Raw genomic sequence first — 19,867 nt, forward strand, 5'->3', positions numbered from 1 at the left:
TAAGAAGTATTTGTCTTGGGAATGCCCTTCCTGTGTCTAGCAGGCACAGTGGACATTTTTAAATTTTAAATTAAAACCCACCATTTTCATGTTGTTATAGCCTACCATAGCATTGTTGAGTGGTTTTAACACCACCAATGAACTGATTTACTGAAGTGCCTGATTATGGTTGCATGGCCCTGTCTTAGTCATTAGTTTGATGATTCCATTTTTATTCTTTTATTTTCTTACTTTCGCTCCTGTGTATTTGTGTGTGTACATGTGTGTTTTCTATATGTATGCCATTTTATGTATTCTTTGTTTTATTGTAGTGTTTTGAGACCTATGTTGGTGATAATGCACTTCAAAAAAATTCATTTTGACTTTGACTTTTCAAATGTCAGGCCTCCAGGCACTAGAATACAATGAAGACTAGCTTGTGAAGCAAGTGTTTGGCTAAACCCGTTACCATATCCATATCCCACTTTTACTTTTTGAACCTCAGCTTTTCTAGTCTGTTTTACAATAATCACTTTATGCCTGATGCATTGAATGTTTAAAGTAACTGTTACAACCCCAGATGTAAGTCTGTTTACATTTGTTACGTGTGTTTTGGCTTTCTGGTTTGTGATCTGACTGGCCGTTTTTGTCTCTGGTTACTCAGCTTGAAAAAGCCGCCATTCACCACCTATCTGTGGAAACTAGCTCTTCGAACTTGTGGTTGGTGCGTAGTGATGGTGAATGCTTCATTTGACATTGCATATTCGACCGTATTTTCTTTCTGATTACGATTCCCGTCTAGCTCTTCTGGTTGTTTGCTGATTAGATTTTGCGTATGACCACTGACTCTCCTTCGACTCTGATTCTCGCCTAGCCCCTCTGCTTTGTTTGCTGATTGGATTTCTTGTTTGACCATTCGCTCGTTCTTGACCTTGACTCTTGATTTGCCCTCTGCTCGCCGTATAGTGTTCCAGTTAGTTAGTGTGTTCCCAGCTGGACAATAAATCCTTTTATCGGGACTCAATTTTGCATTGTTATTGTTCATAGGGTATTATTTTTAAAGATACTCTGGGTGGAGATTTAACACTCTGTTGGGGGTACGCTGTTCAGACTATCGGTTATCTGTCCGAAGTTAAGCGTTCAAAGCCGCCCGATGCTAAGTACTATTCGAAGACTAGCCAGCTTACAGAGATTTGGATCGGCAGATAGGGACCAGACTTACTGGCTGGTTTGCAGTATGTTTCCCTTACCCATTTCCCACTCATTTCCCTTATCATTCACCCTATTACGGTCTGACCCTAGACTGGGTCATGATAGGAACATACACAAATAAATATCCAACTTGAAGTCGACACAAGGAATATTGCTGATGTTTGTCATTTGCTTCTTTCATTCCTCATCATGCAATGATGACACAACCGATTGCATAGTCCATCATGCACAAGGGACTTTTTGGGAGTGATTAATATGCCAGTGACATCAAACAACACAATAAGGAAAATAATCTGTCGGTGATGTCCAACGATCACAGAGAAGTCTGGGGTACTGTTGATAAACAAAAAAAGCAGCGTCTGTTCTGAACTGATGCTTTTGAACAATGTTTATCCTCGCTGGCATGTGTTGCTTTGGCTCTTCATTTACACACAATCAATAAAGAACAGACATTGCAAAGAGTCACGGTTTTGGTAAGCATCTGCGTGAACTGATAATTGACACTAATGATTTGTTTGATATATCCATAATATAAATAATCATGGACCCGTGCAAAGTCTGACCAACACTGATACCTCTTCCACTGGATAAACTCAACAGTTATTACACTATTTAGGATACTAGGATAGGATAAGCCTACAAAAAAAGTGGGACTTTCAGTTTATGGGTATACACAGTTACAATATTAACCCTCCTGTTCTGTTCATTTTTTAGGTACAGCAAAAATGTTCCCGGGTCAATCCCCATACAGGGGGGGTTTGCAAATACATGAAATGAACCATTTTCATTTAAAATGTTGATTACACTAATTAAGGCCAGTAGAAGAAGTTTCATACTGAAAAAATAATTTTAAGTATTTTTCCTAGATTTTCAAACTTTAAAAAGGGTCAATTTGACCCGCAACATAACAGGAGGGTTAATAACACCCTAATATTAAGACAAGGAAAGTATTAACACAACATTTTTAAAAACGAAAAAACTGCACCCACACACCCACTTACAGTATAAGTATGGGAGGCTAAATACAACATGCAGTGCATGCCTTTCCCCATGCCTTTTAGATAAACATCCCTGGTGCATGGTGGTGAATCTGACAAAGTCCTAACTATACCAGGGTCACAGACCGACCTGATTAGCCTGATATTTTCAGGCAACAAACATAATTATGAAGACACATTTTTTCACTAATGAATTCACAGCCAACCTGCTTGCTGAGTCAAAGCATTGCATAATGTAAACCAGTAGGACTGATATGCTTTTTAAACCTGGTAGGATGGGACCAAGGTTGTACTGAAACAAAACCCCTCTAGTTGTTTTGCTAGAGAATAAGAAACAGAAGCAGATTAGTTAAATATCTATCTCTTATCTGACCAAAGCAGTAGATTTAGAACTCTGCACAAAAGCTGTTTTGCTCTGAGGTCCCTTGCTGTCAACTATAAATAGACAATTTGTGAGTAACTATACAATGTTAATAATTGAGGGGGCTTTTCAACAAGTAAAAATAAATAAGAGATATTTTTAACATGACAGATATACAAGCTCCTACATTTCATTCAACCCCAATACTTCATTTCATATAAGTCTAGATATAAGTGTTTTGTCCTAATATAAATTGGGCTTTCCATATAACTTCAATAAATGTTAACTTATGCACTTAAAAACCAAGTACCTTCTTCACACCAGAATGCAAAAATGCCTAAACACAGGCCTAAATACCCTGCTATATTATAAAAGCAAGTCGCCATAATTTACTTGAAATATTTCATTTTGTACAGAATTAACAGCATGGTTATACTGCATTGGTTGTTGCAACTTTAAACAGAGATGGTGGTAATACTGCGTTGTTAATGTGTACAGAATACAAGCAAACCGGTCAATTCAGTTCTGTCAAATAGACTTAGAGGTCATACCGCCGATAATGTGTACAAAATTACATTTGCCACTAAAAACAATTTTTAAAAATTCCATAGCCCCTATAATAATCAAGCGGTCTCAAAATTCTTTTACTCCACCTCTTTCATATATTTACAAAGAATACTGAACACATCATTTACAATCCAAAACAGTGTTCAAGCACAGTCTAAAGATGTTGACTGACAAAACCTCAAATTCCATGACCATTCTAAGACATAGTGGAGGCCTTTAAACAGTACTTCTTTGCATTCTTTGTATAGTGAAAACTGTATAAAAAATGTTTTTTTTTCCAAAGATTTCCCACCCAACCCAGAGCTGTATATATCCAATTCCCTCCCAATCTGGAATGTCAAACTGTCTGCTACCACAGACAACACACATTGTGTCCAACAGCTGCTTCTTTTCACGTCACAGTCAGCAGCTAAACTCCTACAGAATGGCGTCAGAGGGAGAACTTTCATATGCAGCTCTTACAGTACATGCAGTCTTACAAAAGCACCCTTTTTGGTCAGTGGGGGTCACTCAAGAGAAATGAACCACAGATCCCTATCCGTCTGAGCCCTTCCATAGCCCAGGCGAGGCAGGGGCCAATTCAGCATTGTCTGGGCTACTCATGCACCACTTGTGCTTTGCCCTATGGAGCTACTGGCGTGATTCAGGGCTCCACGTTTTCTCTGATTAACTGTTATGCAGAAGACAAGCAGGTCTTAATATAAGGGCACAGGCATGTCTTTTGAACTGCAGATTTATTTGTTACAAACAAGAGGTGCAACATCCATCCATTACATTAATGTACACATTGTTAATATTCACAAGCTTTACCAGCAATTCAATACAACTGAGGTCTCTCTGGGCTTGTGCTGTTCTCAGATTTCAAGTAGACTGGAACTAGTTTTAAGTCCAATTCTTTCATGGTTACAGTCTGTATGTCCAAAAGGTCTGCAGGACTGGAACAGCCCATATCGTGTTAAATGTTCACACTAAGCTGTATGACTATAAACCTGATATAGCAGACCCCAGTCTATTGTGCCCTTGGCTCCATATAGTCCTATGAAGCCCAGTGAGCTCCTATTTCTCTTCAGTCAATGGGAGCATTTTCTGCCTCAGACTGGAGGTAACATGTCCACTGCTAACTGTGCTAGTGGAATTTCAGGAGAGGTCAACTATAGAGAGAGACAGAGAAGGAGAAAGCAAGAAACAGAGAAAGGAAGTTATGGGGTTTAAAAGTGTTTCAGCAATGGCCATAAAATATTGGGTATGAGACAATCTCAGATAAAATACTGTCAAAGGTTAAAGGATATAGATGCTGTAACAGTCAAGTAACAATAACTGAGTAAAAATAATTTCAGTTGTATTATTTACTGATTATGAGCATTTGTGTATTGAAACAATTGTATTTCAAATTATTGTGAATTAAATGAAATGGCATGCGGTCATTATGTTTTTTAGGTGGTAAATTAATATTCCATAGTACAAACAGTAACATATTATTTTAAAAACACTATTACCTATTTTATTGGCAACCAACACCTTAGCTTTTCTTAATCAGTCTGCATGAGCATATTCCTTTGTTTTCTCTCTCGTAAGTGAATTCTTTTATGATTTTTTAAGGCGCCTCCATCATAGAAAGTCTTTCCACACCGGGTGCAGCAGTACGGCCTCTCTCCGGTATGGATTCGCTGGTGTCTCTTAAGATTTCCCACCTGAGTAAAACTCTTTTCACACCACATGCACTGGTGGGGTTTATCACCTGTGTGAATTCGCTCATGTCTTCTCAGGTCTCCTGACTGAGTGAATGACTTGCTACACCAGGCGCAGGAGTACGGTCTCTCGCCTGCGTGTATTTGCTGGTGTATTTTAACGTACGAGACACGACAGAAACACTTCCCACATTGTAAGCAGGAGTGCTGCCTTTCTTCCCTGTGATCAACTAAAAGACCCTCAGGCTGAGCTTCACTAGCAGGTATATCAGACAGGGGGAGTATGTGTCCAGCTTCTGCCCCATTATCATATCGTGCGATGACACTCGTTTCACACAGAGTTTTGTTAATATTATAGTGCGTCTTAGGGTGGTAACCTAATTCAGAGAGCTGGTCAGACTTGAAGTCCACTTCATCAGGCTCTGTTTTAATCTGGTCTGGTCGGAGGCTGGGTCGAGAGTTCAGCTCTGTGTTGACCGGTTCAATCAGAGAGACATCTGAAGGGTGGATGGAGTTTATTTCGGGATTTACGGATGAGGGTGAGACCATGGACAATGTGATTTCCAATGCCAGCTTCTTCAGTCCTGGTGAAACGATGCTCGTATCAGTTTCTTCCATACGGACAGACTGTAGCCCACTAGTCTTCTCTTCTCTCAGTATAGTCCTCTGCTGTTCTATAATCCCCTCGCTCTCCCCAGTCACCGTTGTGTTAACAGGGGTGGTAGGGTTGATGGACTCATCAGTTTCAACACAAGACGACAAGACTGGCTCCTCTTCTGTTTGTCTCATTCTGTGCTCCTCTGTGATCTCCTGTTTCTCTTCAGTCAGAGTGAGCTCTGTGTCAGGCCTTAGACTGGAGCTCCACTCCTGTTCACCGAGCTGCCGCTCTATGAGAGACTTTCCTCTAGAGGCAGGAAGAGCAGCAGGCCGTGCACCTTCAGGAGTGACAGAACACATGGGAGTAAGACATTCCTGTAAACTATGAACATTAAAAATAATAATAATAATAGTTTAATTAAGGAAAAATCTCTTTGTCAATTGGACTATGACATGAAAGAGGAAACTAACTGGAGCAGAAAAATATATTAAATTAAATATTTAAGTGCACTTCTAAAAGAAATCCATCAAATATAAAACTAAAAACAATAGATGCAACAACTGCAGATTATATTCTTGACAGCGAATGTAAATTAGCTCAGAATCTCTGAGACAACTATAAATTCTCTGTAGTCCCTCTTTAAAAGAAAAACAATAATATTTTTTCCATAAACTGCTCTTTTATATTTTGCAATACTTAAACTATTTACCTTACTCCCAATAACTAATGTACAACAACTCAGAGAGTGAATAATTTAACTGTAATAATTTAGGTAGCCTACACAAGAAAAGGCCGGTGACCGCAGAGCCCAGCTTCGGGTCCATGTGACACCAAGAAACGATGACGTTATGATTAATTGCTACGCATACTACATGGCCAACATTTTTGGTATTTTGTTTGCTTCCTATAATGTACTACTCAATTTAGCTGGCATGTTAAAAATGGTGCAATCTCCTCACCCCAAAAAGTCGACTCAATCTCCAATCCGAATTCCCGTAGTCTTCGCCGGAGACTCTCATTCTCTCTCTTTGTTCGCGCATTTTCCTCCTGGTACTCAGACACCGTCTCTTTCACTATGTCTAATATCTCTTGGGCAACCACCATTAAACGCTCTGTCAAATAAGAGTTTAAGATCTGTAGTTTAGTCATTATAGAACAGTCTTGGACGACGTTCACGCGACCAAAACACAACACAGCCAAAGAACCTAATGTGGACAGCTGTTAGACGCTTTTCCGGTGGTAACAACGGTAAGATTTTCAAAATAAAAGCGGGCGAAATAATTTTGTATAATTAAATGATTAGAATTAACGCCACCAACTTAAACCACTGTAACCTTATATATGTACCATTACTTGGAATTATTTTTCCTGTTATATTTAAAGAAAGCTGACCATCTTCAAGGGCAGCAATCAAGCGATGATATAACTGTGTATTTGATCAAGTCTTAATTGAACTCCTATAGAGTTAAAAGTAAATGAATATGAGCCAGGTAGTTTCCTTCAGTGTTGCCCACCTGGCCAGGTCAAGTAAAAAGTGAGCATTAACAGGAAATGAAAGTTGTTGTTGTACTTCCAAAGAAGTACAATTGAAATTCCCTCAGGTACTAAAACACTGAAAACAATTCAAATGGCATTCACTGCTAGCTAATGTAACTTACAAGTTAAAGTAGATTAATGTTTAATTAGCAAGATAGAAAGGATGGTAGCAGAATACTATTGATTACCCATTGTTTTTCAAACCAATTTACACATATTGCCTCAATTCTTTTAGCATAGTTCCCTCCTCATGGTGTAACCTTAACGTGGACTTGGGTTGTTTTAACATTAGCTGCGAGTTAGGTTGATGCATTCTTTTTGCTATAGCCATTAGCTAGATCCTAATGTATGCTGTTGGTAGGTCTGAAGAGGCTCTGGAACTGTACTGGAACTGTACTACTGGGGTGGGGCTGTGAAATGATTAACCAACCAGACATAATGGCAGACATTTACCATCACAAATCAGGTTACAGCAAGCCGATGAAAATTTTCCAGACACTGTTAGTGTTTGGAATCGAAATGACTGTATCTCTGCTGAAGTTGACAAACACCGGCAAAGTGATCTTCAGGCAATGCAAAATATTTTATTTGGACTGACGACCAACAAGTATGTGACATTTAAAATAATTTGGCAACAACGTCAAGAAGTATGCAAAAAATATACACAGGCTGACCTAAAGAGGCCAAGAATAAACACATAGGTGCACACAACAGAATGAAGATTAGTAAAATAATTTAAATCACAGAACTCTAAGCTTGTCTAAGCTCAAACAATTTCTCACATAACATTATCTAAATTACAAATCTTGTACTTTTTTGAGATGTGAGGGAGTACGTAGGTGGTCATTGAGGTGTGTTCTTCTATTATAAGCCTTCCCACAAGGAATACAGCAATACGGTCTCTCTCCAGTGTGGATTCTACAGTGAACCTTGAGGGTGTCTGATCCAATGAACCTCTTCCCACAAACATTGCAAATATAAGGTTTCTCTCCAGTGTGAATTCGAAGGTGCGCATTTACATGTCCTATTTGTTTAAAACGTTTCCCACATTGAGGACAGCTGTACGGTTTCTCTCCTGTGTGAATTCTCTGATGCACTTTAAAATGTCCCGCATGGTTAAAGCATTTCCCACACTCTGTGCAGCAATATGGTTTTTCCATGTGAATTTGTACATGCAATTTCAGGTCATAGGCATGACTGAAAGACTTCCCACATTCAGGACAGCAGTATGATCTCTGTCCGTCATCTGTTTCCTGTGTTTCTTCGGCCTCCTGTGCTTCAGATTGTGATGCAGACCAGCCTTCTACACCACTGCCATTTGCATTGTTCACACTGTCTGAATTTAATTCACTGAAGGACTCAGTGAGCTTTTCTGTCACACGGTAATCCACTCCATTTGGCTCTGCTTTAATCTGGCTAGATGCCATATTAGGTAATGAGTCCACTTCTTCCTTGTTAATTTGTATCTTGAATAGATGGGAAGGACTGGAGTTCACCAAGTTATGACCAAGCTCACTTTTCACACAAGGTGCTGTCAATATTGATCCTGTCCTTTCATATGCCTGTGTATTCAGTTCTAGTGTACAACATTCAGAATGATCACTTGACTGACTTGTCATCCGACCACACACTGGGTCCTCTTCTCTGTGTCTGATTCTGTGCTCCTCTGTGATCTCCTGTTTCTTTTCAGTCAGAGTGAGATCTGTGTCCTGCCTTAGACTGGAGCTCCACTCCTGTTCACCAAGTTGCTGCTCTAAGTGAGACTTTCCTCCAGAGACAGGAAGAGCAGCAGGCTGTGCACCTGCTAGATGGAGAGACAGCATGGTTGTAAGGCATTCAGTAGAGCGAAAACACTCAAAAACAGACACAGTATGCATCAGTACAGCAGTATGAAATTGTGGTCACAGTATATTTCAATAAAGATTTAAATTTTGTATATTTTAATATAGATTTTTTAATATAGACACTATAATTTAAACATAATTAAGCTTAATGCATGACAAAATTATTTTTTGGCCCTTCTGATATACAAACGGGAATATGTAAGGGCTACATCAAAATCCAATTTGGTTTTCAATTAAATTGCTTTTTAATAATCACACTCTTGGAAAAAGAAAAATAAGCCATAGTTTTCTCATGCACAAACTAGTGTTAATAAGCATTGAAGTACATTCCCATAATTGTTTCCAAAATGTTGACTACAATCTTAAGAATGACATAAGAGTGAATGCACTGTAAATAAGGCAGAAGTCAAAATAAACAAAACTAGATGGGTAGCATGTCCAGCTTAACAGCAGGATGGCCTGATAATGTTTATTTTCCTTTTTTCTGTACAGTTTGGAATCTCATGTCCTGCCACTGCACACAAGAAGCACTGCAGGTGAAATGCATTCATTGGAAGGATCCAATGGTAATGCAGCAGCTGAGAGACACTCTGAACAGCATTGAGAGAAACTACCATCTGGTAGTTGTAGTTGTCAAACATGATGACAAATTAAGGGCGATGCACCCATTACACAGCACAGTGAGATTGCTCCTTGGCGATAAGAATAATACTCAAATTTGGTTAGCTGTAGTTTCACTTTTCCATATTCTCAAAGCATCACGGGCAGTGGGTGGCAACAATGACCACCAATGAAAGTCAGCAAGAGGCACTTAAATGTCATTAACGTAATTATTCCAACCAGAGGCAGCAAAGCAACCATTTAGGCTACTAGTAGCATATAGACAAGTAGCAAGACAGGAGGAAAGGATGTATGTGGTATGCCAGTGAACTGACCTACAGCTCAAAGGAGAAATGGAACAATGCTGGGAATGCAACAAAATATTTTTTATACCAACATTAACTTCAGGTGTATTTTTAAGGCTATAATGAAAATCAAATACATCCAAGCATCACATGCAATTTTTCTCTCCCTAATATTGACTTTTCTCAACAGTCATTTGTGAATGAGAGACCAGGTATTTACGTAGGCTAATGATTTAGAAGAAATGTTACTGCTGTGTTTTGACACAATCCCACTCCAAACCCTTCGTGTAAGGCAATACAGTAATGTAGCCCTATTTAAAAGTAGGAATTTTGGACTCAATTTTCTCATCAAAATAAAAAAATTTCAGTTTTGATGCTTGTTTATGACAGACCAATTCCTGCAAAATGTTTGACCGAATTTGAGTGAAATATAGGCCTACTAAAAAAGTGTACATTTTGAACTGAAGTCTCACTTTTAAATTGAATTCTCTAACTTTTCACACTTGGCTAAAACAGACCAGGTCGTCAAATACCTCTGACCCAATTTTGGTTACATTTTACTACCAATCAAACAGTAGTGATCCCACTCCAAATATTCTGTGTTTATACAGGCATATTGAAAAAAGATACCCGTTTGAAATTCTCCAGGAAAATAAAATGTCTCAAACTTTTGACACTCATTTATGACAAAACAGGTCCAGATGTAGGTTACTGTAGGTTATCTGGTGTAATATAGTCGTAGCGTTTTTATTTAAATACTCCAAACTTCATGTAAACCAATGCAGGCCTATTGAACAAGGGACATTTTGGATTGGATTAAAAGTAGACTGGCTCAGGTGAATAAATCGGGAGGTCATGGGTAAACAATACTTACTGTGCCAAATTCTTTCAGGCTCGAGTCCAACTTCACGGAGCTTCCACTGCAGACGTTCATTCTCTCGCTTTGTTTGAGCAGTTTCGTCCTGGTACTCAGACACCGTATCTCTTACCACCTCCAGTATCTCTTGGACAGCCACCATCAAACGTTCGGTCAAAAAAGCGCGTAATAGCTCTAATTTAGTCATGTTCGCTCAGATGTCGCAAATAGAAGGCCACTTTGTCGTATTGGAATTCATATGGGCTTGTTAGCTAGATAACAAAACTAAATCTCGCTGTTGCAAGCCACCACGCCTCTCACTCTTTTCATGTCTTACAATTCATGTTTTTTTTACGCACAAACGTGCTTCATTATGTATTTATCCCTAACACATAAATAATTAATGCAGGTCACAGAAAACTTTACAACAATAACTGCTTGTCAGTTAAACAACGTACTTATGTATTAGGCTACAGCCCACCTCCGCACAAACAAATCACCTCAGATATCTGCAGGTTGCCGCATGCACTATAGAACATATCGTAATACGTCAGTTAAACAATATTGCATCCCCCGCTCTTAGGAGTTAAAACTGGACTCAATAAAGAAAATAACTTCCGGTAACCACCAGAGCGGTAAAATTTCACAATAAAAGATATTGACCTTCACGTACTGCGCTTGCCTTCTTCTTCATTATTGATGAGTGCCACAGATTTAGAGCTTCTCAGCATCTGGTTAACATGTTTCAAATTCAGTAAAATTGTGCATATCAGCATATACAACAGTGCCATCTGGATAAAATAGTCAATTGCTCTTGAGAGTGGCTGGGGTCAAGACTGAAGTCTGTTGATCTGTCACTTTACAGCTCAATCGGATGCACTTTATTAAAGTGTGTACAAACAAGGGTAGGCTATGAAAAACTGGGGAATTATTCTTTGTATAGTTCAGAAAACAAAATGTACAGTTTTTACTTTTCAACAAATCATCTGTTTATAATGACAACATATAACACAATAATTTTAAATGTTATTTAATTTCATAATTCATACTTTTTCTTATTGACAATATTTCTTTATGAATTCCTGTGACTCCTAAACTTAGTAACAGTATGTATTTGCTTTACGGTACAAACTGGCACTGCTCAGGGATGTAATCCACTCACAATAACCAACAGTCTTATCTTGTCTCAGTTTATCCGTGCTTGTCTGTGCTCTCCTGAACTGACAGAGAAGCTAATTATTCAGATGTCAAAAAAGTTCCCACAAAAATGCAATGATTGAGTCAGAGATGTGTATCACTAAATATGCATCAGACAGTATGAGGCTTTAATGGAGAAGATATAACACCGGTTGCGCTAGCCCATGGAATGCTGTGTCTTTGGAACCCAGGACATTTCAAAATCAGCAATTTACACTAATTTACTTGCATTATGATGAAAATAGCCTTTTGCCATGTGTTGACTCACAATAACAACACAATAAATATATGCCGTTTAGAATTTTATTATGACACTTATAACAGAAGCTGGATGAAATAGCAGGATTAGCAAAATGAAAAAAGCCACAAATATGTTTGACATTTTGATGAAAACAAATTTTTGCCACGCAGCCTAATAATATTAAAACACTAGGATTGGTTTCTGTTTTAACTTACTCATGTTCAGCAAGCTAGCTAAGGTGTGACATCTCATTCTTGACTTCTCATTCAAATTATGCTTCACTTCTGCTTCTTTCAGTGCCAGTACCAACAGCTGTGTAAAGACTAAGATCAATAAATGACACAAATGTCAGACACTGAAAGCCAATTGGCTCAAAGAAACAGGAGTAATTATTTTGTTGTGGTAAATCTGGGTAATTGCACATTACATAAAATAAAACATTGAAACATTTGGGTTTATAGGAGGCAATGTATTTTTTTCCAGCATTTTGGATTTTTTTCTGTGTTAAAAACACAGAATCCTGCATTAATGTGACCAGTGATATAAGAATTGTTTCAAGCAGACAGTAACATGGAAAAAGATCATTTGAAGGCCGTTGCATTGTTTAACCCAAAGCCTGTATCCAGATATACACACTCACATATCTTACATGGACTGAATGTGTAGAACACGACTCATTCCACTCTTGTCTGCAATAAGATAAATATGTTGCTTACTTTTCCAACAGAGAAGTACTACTGATTGTAGACAGAGAAAAAAACTGGCCATTTTATTCAATTGATTAGGCATGTATAGCTTTAAAGTTTGTAAAGTTTCAGCAGAGTTAAAGGAAATGTTTATGACAAACCAACAAAAATGAACAGAACAATAAGTGAGCATTAAGGATATGACAATTACTGAAAGAAACATGAGAAAAGCACATGGAAGTGAAAGTCCCATGGAATCAAGCTACATTAAGCATATTTGAGCATCTGTCTTTCTTTAATGAGGAAAAACATTTTTTAATAAACATTCGAAAAATGACAATACATTAATTATAATTATTATGACTGCAGATTTTTAAGACGCGAGTGGGTACGCAAGTGGTGATTTAGGTGGGTCCTCCTATTGTAAGTCTTCCCACACAAGGAGCAACAATATGGTCTCTCTCCTGTGTGAGTTCTACAGTGAATCTTGAGGGTGCCTGATTCAATGAATCCTTTCCCACAAATATTACAGACGTAAGGTTTTTCTCCAGTGTGAATTCGAACATGTACATTTAGATGTCCTATTTGTTTGAAACATTTCCCACACTGAAGACAACTGTACGGTTTTTCTCCTGTGTGAATTCTCTGATGCACTTTAAAATGTCCAGCATGATTAAAACATTTCCCACACTCTGTGCAACAATATGGTTTCTCTCCTGTGTGAATCCGCCTATGCAGTTTCAGGTGGCAAGCATGACTGAAAGACTTCCCACATTCAGGACAGCAGTATGATCTTTGTCCATCATCTGTTTCCTGTGTTTCTTCAGCCTCCTGTGCTTCAGATTGTGATGCAGACCAGCCTTGTACACCACTGCCATTTGCATTGTTCACACTGTCTGAATTTAATTCACTGAAGGACTCAGTGAGCTTTTCTGTCACACGGTAATCCACTCCATTCGGCTCTGCTTTAATCTGGCTAGATACCATATTAGGTAATGAGTCCACTTCTTCTGTGTTAACAACCTGAATCTTGAACAAACGGGAAGGGTTGATGGAATCTCGATCACAGTCATTCTTCACACTGGGAGCTGTGCAAGTTTCATGTGCTTGTGTGTTTAGTTCTGGTGTACAAGATGTAGAGCAATCTCTTGACTTTGTTATCTGACTACACACTAGGTCCTCTTCTCTTTGTCTGATTCTGTGCTCCTCTGTGATCTCCTGTTTCTCTTCAGTCAGTGTGAGCTCTGTGTCCTGCCTTAGACTGGAGCTCCACTCCTGTTCACCGAGCTGCTGCTCTACGTGAGACTTTCCTCTAGAGACAGGAAGAGCAGCAGGCTGTGCACCTGCTGGAGGGAGAGATTAGTAGATATAATTTAATTTTGATAGATAATTCATTAATGACAGACTCATAAGTACATGAAACTTTTTTTTGGTTTGCATACAAATTATATTAATATTTATTACACTCCTGAATAGACACTCGTTGGAAAGGTTTGAACCAGAGACTGTAAAAAATATGGACAAAGCTACTGTGACGTCACCCATTGACTCTCCGTGGGTCTCTAAAACACGTTTTGAAGCTCAATGGCGGGCGCGGCCATGTTGTCGATTGGAGCCAAAACCATAGAGTTAAGCGGTTCTGTGATTTTTACGATGTGATTGACAGTCCGGCGCGGAAAAGCCCATCAATCTGAACGAACGATTGCAGAACGAACTTGAGGCTAGCTGACTGTCTGCCGTTATGTTTTTAAAATATATTATCAAATGTTTACGGAGTTTAATTTCCATCCGTGACTGTACTGTGTCATGTAATCACGTTATATGTATGACATTAATAATACAATTATGTTCAGTTATCTTCAATTTATGTTTCTCAGCAAAACGAATATGCTAGCATATCACTGCAGCTTGCCAGTGAGCTAGGTAGACTATCCGTGGTTAGCTCACGCATTAGCAATATGAACCACAGGGGAAGAACTTCGACTACACTGATGGTCATTCAATCAGTGATGTGTAGGCTACTGGTGATTTGACTAGGCTAATTTTCATATAACTGTCTGGTAGACCTGCTGTTGACTGAATAAGTTATCGTTGTAGGTTTTCGCCGCAGTCAGTTAATGAGCCAGTAACTGCTACTACTCCATCGCCGTTTGTGGTGTTCACTTGCTGGGTGACGCTAGCCCCCAGGACCGATTCTGAGAACCACTGTCTTAAATGCTCTTGTCGGTCTCTTAAATGCTAAAAAACTTTCTAAATGCCAGTCTTACAAAGATGGTTAATTTCGTTAAATTCTGTGTGTGAGATTTCATCGTGTGTTGTATGTTATCCAGCAAATAAACCTTAAGACTCGTAATTCGCTTCGTGAAACTTGAAAATTTTGCAGTGTTTATCCCAAAATTGGGATTATAGTAGCTTTGTCACATGCGTGAAGCATGGCCCAGGTAGACATTTACGGAATGTAGGCTGCACGACTGACAAGCCGTCAAACACGTTTGACAGATTGAATATTTGCCGGTTAGGGTTAGCTAGCTAGTCAAATGGCTTGGTAGCCGAAGTTGCGAACTGTTTTAGCATAGGCTACTGGACTACCAAATATAGCAAGCTGATTACGCTTTCTGCCAACTAATTATTTGGTTAAGTAGGCTAAAGGAAATAGTAAAAATGACTCGGCTACCGAAAATCTTCAGAGGAGGATTATTTTATGGTCGTCTAGTGCAGGTGTAAATAGCACACGCCATAATGAAATCACTACGAAATGGGATGCCTGCATTTCCTGGCTTCGCACAGGTGGACGATGAGTCGGAGTCGCAATGTCAAGGCCAACAGGCGCCACCGCCCACCCCAGTGACCATAGACTGTAGCCCCTACTGTAGCTTAGTCCTCGGCAGTAATCAGGAAGTGACGCAAACTGTACCTCATTGGTCCAACAAATATTATAACAGTGCCCAAATGACACAATAAATCATGAAATCGACCCATGGACAGTCATAAGACGAATAAAATACACATACTGTGACTATTTGTTCTCATGAGAAAAAATTATTGACTTTGTATTTTGACCGCATTTGTACCGTAGACTTACATGGAAACCGGATATGAAAACACCTATACTGGAGCCAACCGTAGTGGCGCTAGTGAGCAACCAGGAACAACAAGACCAGAAAATGAGCTTCAAAAACCAAGTCTGGTTTTGGCCGCTTGGTTTGAACACAAAGTACGTTGAAAAAGTATTTTCCCCCTTCTTGATTACCTCTATTATTGCATATTTGTCATACTGAATTATTCTAAAGTTATCAAATACCCACACCACATGAATAATTGCCCCCTTAGTTACTCAACCAATTAAACAAATTTAATTGATAATTATATTCATTTGATTGTACATAACCAGGCTTGATTGCTGCCAGCCTTGTTGAGTCTAAACCTCATTCATATTGAACCTTATCGTCAGAGTGAAATAGTCACCACCAAGGTTCTACAAGTACACTATGCCACAATCAAAGGAAATTCCGGATGAGATTAGATAAATGCTATTGAAATATAATTGAAAATTCAATTTCTGGGACCAAACCACAGTGAGAACCCTTATATCCAAATGGACAACACTTGGAAAAGTGGTGAAGAAAGAGACTGGGCAAATATGGGATTCATGGGAAAGTAGCAAGGCAGAGACCACTGCTAACCAAGTGAAGCATCATTTGCAAAAAAGCACCTGGATGATCCCCAAGCCCATGAGTCAAACGTGGAACTTTTTGGACAACACGGGTGTCCCACTGTGTCTGGGATAGAGCAAATACGGCATTTCAAAGTAAGAACATCATAGCAACAGTCAAAAATAGTGGTGGTAGTGGGATAATGTGGTGATGCTGCCTTGGGACCTGGACAACCTGCCATTATCAAAGGATGCATGAATTCTGCTCTGTACCAGGCCTAGTCAAAGTCCTGACTTGAACCCACTATTCTGTGGTAAGACCTGAAATTATCAGTTTATGCTGAAAAATATACCAATTTGTCTGAATTAAAGCAGTTCCCAAAAGAAGAGTGGGCTGAAATCCTTGCACAGCAATGTGAAAGTCTGATAGCACATTATAGGAAACATTTGGTTGCAGTTATTGCTGCTAAAGGTGGTGCAATCAGTCATTAAATATTATTTTCATATGGGTGATATGGGTGTTGGATAACTTTTTTGTGTTGATTCAGGGTCCATTTGTCCAATATTACATTCTGTTTAAAGAACTGAAAAATCTGAAAAATATGCAATAACAGAGGGAATCAGGAAGAGGCAAATACTTTTTCACAACACTATCTGCATTGGGTTGCATACCACTGGAGCTGTCACTAACACCACTGTTATAAACACACCTAAAACTCAATGACAGTTAATTTAGTCATATAAATCATGCCTTTCGGTTTGAAAAATAAATACAATTTCTGCATTTTTCCATTTTCCATTTCAGCAATTTCCTCAGTTGTGAATTCATTTTCAGTAGTCTAAGCTCAAACCTGATATACCTTTTTATTGTTTAATGAATCAATAACACTGCATGCATTGATAGCATTGTTTAAATTGTCAGGTTAAACAGTACTACTTCAGGTAGCAAGGAGCAGCTTTTGTATAAAAGCCATTTTCAGGATGGATGATAATTTCCCACCCGAGAGAACAATTCTTAAAACAAATACAGCTTAGTCTTCCTTCTTATTTTACTTTGGACATGAATTTTAAACATTCATAAATGATGGGTCTCCTAAGTCATGAAGGTTTTGGCAGCATAAGTAAAAATAAGATTTTTTTTTTTAAATTGGTGTATCAAGTGAAACACGAAAACTGTGTAAGGAGGGGGACTTAGCGAGTTAGCTGTAAAATAGAAAACCACAGCTATGAAAACAATTAAGCAATAGGCTACTGTAAACGCGGAGGGTATGAGCAAACAAGACTACAGTACACTCACTCCCCCAAGTTGTTTCAGCTTCAAGTCCGACTTCACGGAGCTTCCATCTCAGACTCTCGTTCTCTCTCTTTATTCGGGTAGTTTCCTGCTGGTACTCAGACACAGTGTTTCCGACCACCTCCAGTATCTCCTGGACAGCCACCATTAAGCGTTCGGTCATAAATGCATTTAAAAGTTGTAATTTTGTCATTTTTTCCAAATATAGACAGGCTAGGTAAATTAGACAACTTCCCACATCGTGAGCTGAAACGCATATAATTCCGGTCGTAAATTCGCTAGCTTGCGAAATTCACGTGTATATAATGTATCTAGCAAACATACTAGCAGTCGTCCTGTTCACAGTAGCAGCCTAGCCTTCGCATTTTTTCCTAAAAGCGAATTGTCTCCACGTTTTATTCCTCACGTAGTAGTGGTATAGTGGTGCTATACCGCACACCACCAAATAGCCATCGCGTTAAGCAATAAATACTGTACTCTTCCGTGTGAAAGAAATTAATACCCGGTTTCGCCCAGGAGAAACAAATTCAAAATAAAAGCACAGAGGCCCGCTACACATTTTTAAATACTTCTTGTTCGTTTTAGAAAAAGGGGAGGAGAGGAGTGGAGAAAAGCAGTGAATGAGGAGGCGTGAAGAAAATTAGGACAACTTATCTACTTCTCCTATCACAATCATTATATTTTGCTTAGCCCATTTCATGAAGCAGGATTATTGAGTTAGCTGAATAACAGCACTGAGTAAAACTCGGAACCCTCCCAAATGTGGAAGATGGACAGAAAAAGAGCTGTTCTGGCTGTTACTCGGTGTAGTTATCTAGCTAACTCAGTGATCCTGCTACCTGAAAGAGAAGTATGCGAGTATGCGAGAGTATGCGTACTGTATAGAATTCATTTCCCCAGATTGAAATAAATGCAGGTGGATTACCAAGCTAAGTAAGTTGCGGCTATAAATATTAACAGCAGTTCCCTTGGGGGGGTGGAAAGAAATCTTGATAGGAGAGCAGAATTAGATACAAAAGCTACCCAACCTCAGTATCTAGCTGCGTAAGGTAACTAGGTCTAGCTAAAAGTAACGTTACTTACAGGTCCAACAGAAGAAAGGCCTACTCCAAGTCACTTTTCATCCCCTTGGCGAACTTCAGCTGATGCCACCAAAGAAAAGTAATTCCAAGGTTGACTAGTTTTTGAATGAGCCCTGTTGGCTTCTCTTTTTTCTTTGCTGTATCTAGTCTTTTTAGCATCTGCCATTTCAGGAAACTAGAAACAACCTCTTCATTGGAATCTGATCCCAAATCACAGGCTCTGTAGCCACGCCCACTCCTCCCCACACAGAAAATAGTGCCACGCCCACATTTTAGAATAATAAATACAGGTAAAAGGTGCATGAATTCAGCAAAACTAAATAAAGACATAGATTGCCAGTGCAGGGTAGATATGCTGTAGAATGTTTATCTTATATTATTTTCTAATAAAAAAATCCTGTATAGTCTACCTTTAAGCTTACTTTCTAAAGTTTGGACAATGTTAGATCCTGTGGGACGGTCTTTCAATCAGTGGGCATGAGCACGATGATGTCACCCAAAAATGTGAAAAGACTTCCGTGGTAGCATACTGTACATTGATGTATCCTTCGCCGGGAGGAGACGAGGAGTCGAGTTTGAAGCTACTTTGCTCATCTCCAATATTGGGACACTGAAGGACACAAAGATCAGTTTCTGGTGCAAGGAGGAGATAGGGTCGTAGTGAAGGAAAGGAGGATACATTTTTCGAGTATTGGGACACAAAAAGGTCTTCAGCAGCAAAAACACTAAAAACTTCAATGAAAGGGGCATCAAATGGACTGAGTTATATAAGAGCTTATTGTATTGTATAGTATTGTATTGAGTTTCTACTTTGTGAAACATGTTTCATTTAACTTTAATGAAACCTCTTAATGGAATAGCTGATTAAGGTTAGCTGACATGTGAACACATTCTTAGCCTTTCTGGGTGACAAAACCTAATTGTAATTTTTTTTGTGGTTATCCTATATCTGTTTTATCTGTACTGTATAATGCATTGTACTGAAACAGAATAGTACTTGAATGCCCAGAAGTAATTCAGTATAGAATGGGGGTGGCAGGATGGCAGGTGAGCCACAGGGTGCTCCGACAGCTCCCATCAGGTTGCCTTCAGTTATCAACAGCGAACAACTGTCCAGGAGCTGTGTAACCTCCAACCTCAATGACGGGAGTTGTCTGAGTGCACAAATTAG

The 19,867-nt window shown here is 39.0% G+C and overlaps 3 protein-coding genes across 7 annotated transcripts; all 3 read right to left on the reverse strand.

Annotated features, from left to right (window-relative positions):
- Positions 1 to 3,834: 3,834 nt before the first annotated feature.
- On the reverse strand, positions 3,835 to 6,648 carry LOC118220242 (zinc finger protein 502-like). 2 transcript variants are annotated; one of them, XM_035404010.1, is made up of 3 exons: positions 6,363 to 6,648; positions 4,614 to 5,740; positions 3,835 to 4,268 (listed from the first exon to the last, which is right to left on the reverse strand). In XM_035404010.1, the coding sequence occupies exons 1-2, from the start codon at positions 6,550 to 6,552 to the stop codon at positions 4,647 to 4,649; spliced, it is 1,284 nt and encodes a 427-aa protein (XP_035259901.1). In that variant the 5' UTR covers positions 6,553 to 6,648; the 3' UTR covers positions 3,835 to 4,268; positions 4,614 to 4,646. The 2 variants fall into 2 exon arrangements, with proteins under 2 accessions (XP_035259901.1, XP_035259900.1); XM_035404009.1 differs by having other exon boundaries at positions 3,835 to 5,740.
- Positions 6,649 to 7,505: 857 nt separating this feature from the next.
- LOC118220248 (zinc finger protein 2-like) lies at positions 7,506 to 11,177 on the reverse strand. Of its 3 annotated transcripts, XM_035404026.1 has the most exons (3): positions 11,026 to 11,176; positions 10,563 to 10,691; positions 7,507 to 8,743 (listed from the first exon to the last, which is right to left on the reverse strand). In XM_035404026.1, the coding sequence occupies exons 1-3, from the start codon at positions 11,081 to 11,083 to the stop codon at positions 7,737 to 7,739; spliced, it is 1,194 nt and encodes a 397-aa protein (XP_035259917.1). In that variant the 5' UTR covers positions 11,084 to 11,176; the 3' UTR covers positions 7,507 to 7,736. The 3 variants fall into 3 exon arrangements, with proteins under 3 accessions (XP_035259916.1, XP_035259917.1, XP_035259915.1); XM_035404025.1 differs by having other exon boundaries at positions 7,506 to 8,740; positions 10,563 to 11,177; XM_035404024.1 differs by having other exon boundaries at positions 10,563 to 11,173.
- Positions 11,178 to 12,026: 849 nt separating this feature from the next.
- LOC118220250 (zinc finger protein 426-like) lies at positions 12,027 to 18,091 on the reverse strand. 2 transcript variants are annotated; one of them, XM_035404030.1, is made up of 2 exons: positions 17,618 to 18,091; positions 12,027 to 14,011 (listed from the first exon to the last, which is right to left on the reverse strand). In XM_035404030.1, the coding sequence occupies exons 1-2, from the start codon at positions 17,805 to 17,807 to the stop codon at positions 13,026 to 13,028; spliced, it is 1,176 nt and encodes a 391-aa protein (XP_035259921.1). In that variant the 5' UTR covers positions 17,808 to 18,091; the 3' UTR covers positions 12,027 to 13,025. The 2 variants fall into 2 exon arrangements, with proteins under 2 accessions (XP_035259921.1, XP_035259920.1); XM_035404029.1 differs by having other exon boundaries at positions 12,027 to 14,014; positions 17,618 to 18,088.
- Between the last annotated feature and the right edge of the window lie 1,776 nt (positions 18,092 to 19,867).

The sequence above is a fragment of the Anguilla anguilla genome, chromosome 2 (genome assembly GCF_013347855.1).
Source record: "Anguilla anguilla isolate fAngAng1 chromosome 2, fAngAng1.pri, whole genome shotgun sequence".
Taxonomy (NCBI): Eukaryota; Metazoa; Chordata; class Actinopteri; order Anguilliformes; family Anguillidae; genus Anguilla; species Anguilla anguilla.

Bases quoted from the DNA above. Each gene is read 5' to 3' on its own strand.
- LOC118220250 (XM_035404029.1), bottom strand. From the start codon at position 17,807: ATGACAAAATTACAACTTTTAAATGCATTTATGACCGAACGCTTAATG. The intron at 14,015-17,617 runs GTGAGTGTACTG...CTCTCCCTCCAG, and splicing joins AGCTGAAACAACTTGGGGGA to CAGGTGCACAGCCTGCTGCT.
- LOC118220242 (XM_035404010.1), bottom strand. From the start codon at position 6,552: ATGACTAAACTACAGATCTTAAACTCTTATTTGACAGAGCGTTTAATG. The intron at 5,741-6,362 runs GTGAGGAGATTG...TCACTCCTGAAG, and splicing joins GATTGAGTCGACTTTTTGGG to GTGCACGGCCTGCTGCTCTT.
- LOC118220248 (XM_035404024.1), bottom strand. From the start codon at position 10,752: ATGACTAAATTAGAGCTATTACGCGCTTTTTTGACCGAACGTTTGATG. The intron at 8,744-10,562 runs GTAAGTATTGTT...CTCTCCATCTAG, and splicing joins GCCTGAAAGAATTTGGCACA to CAGGTGCACAGCCTGCTGCT.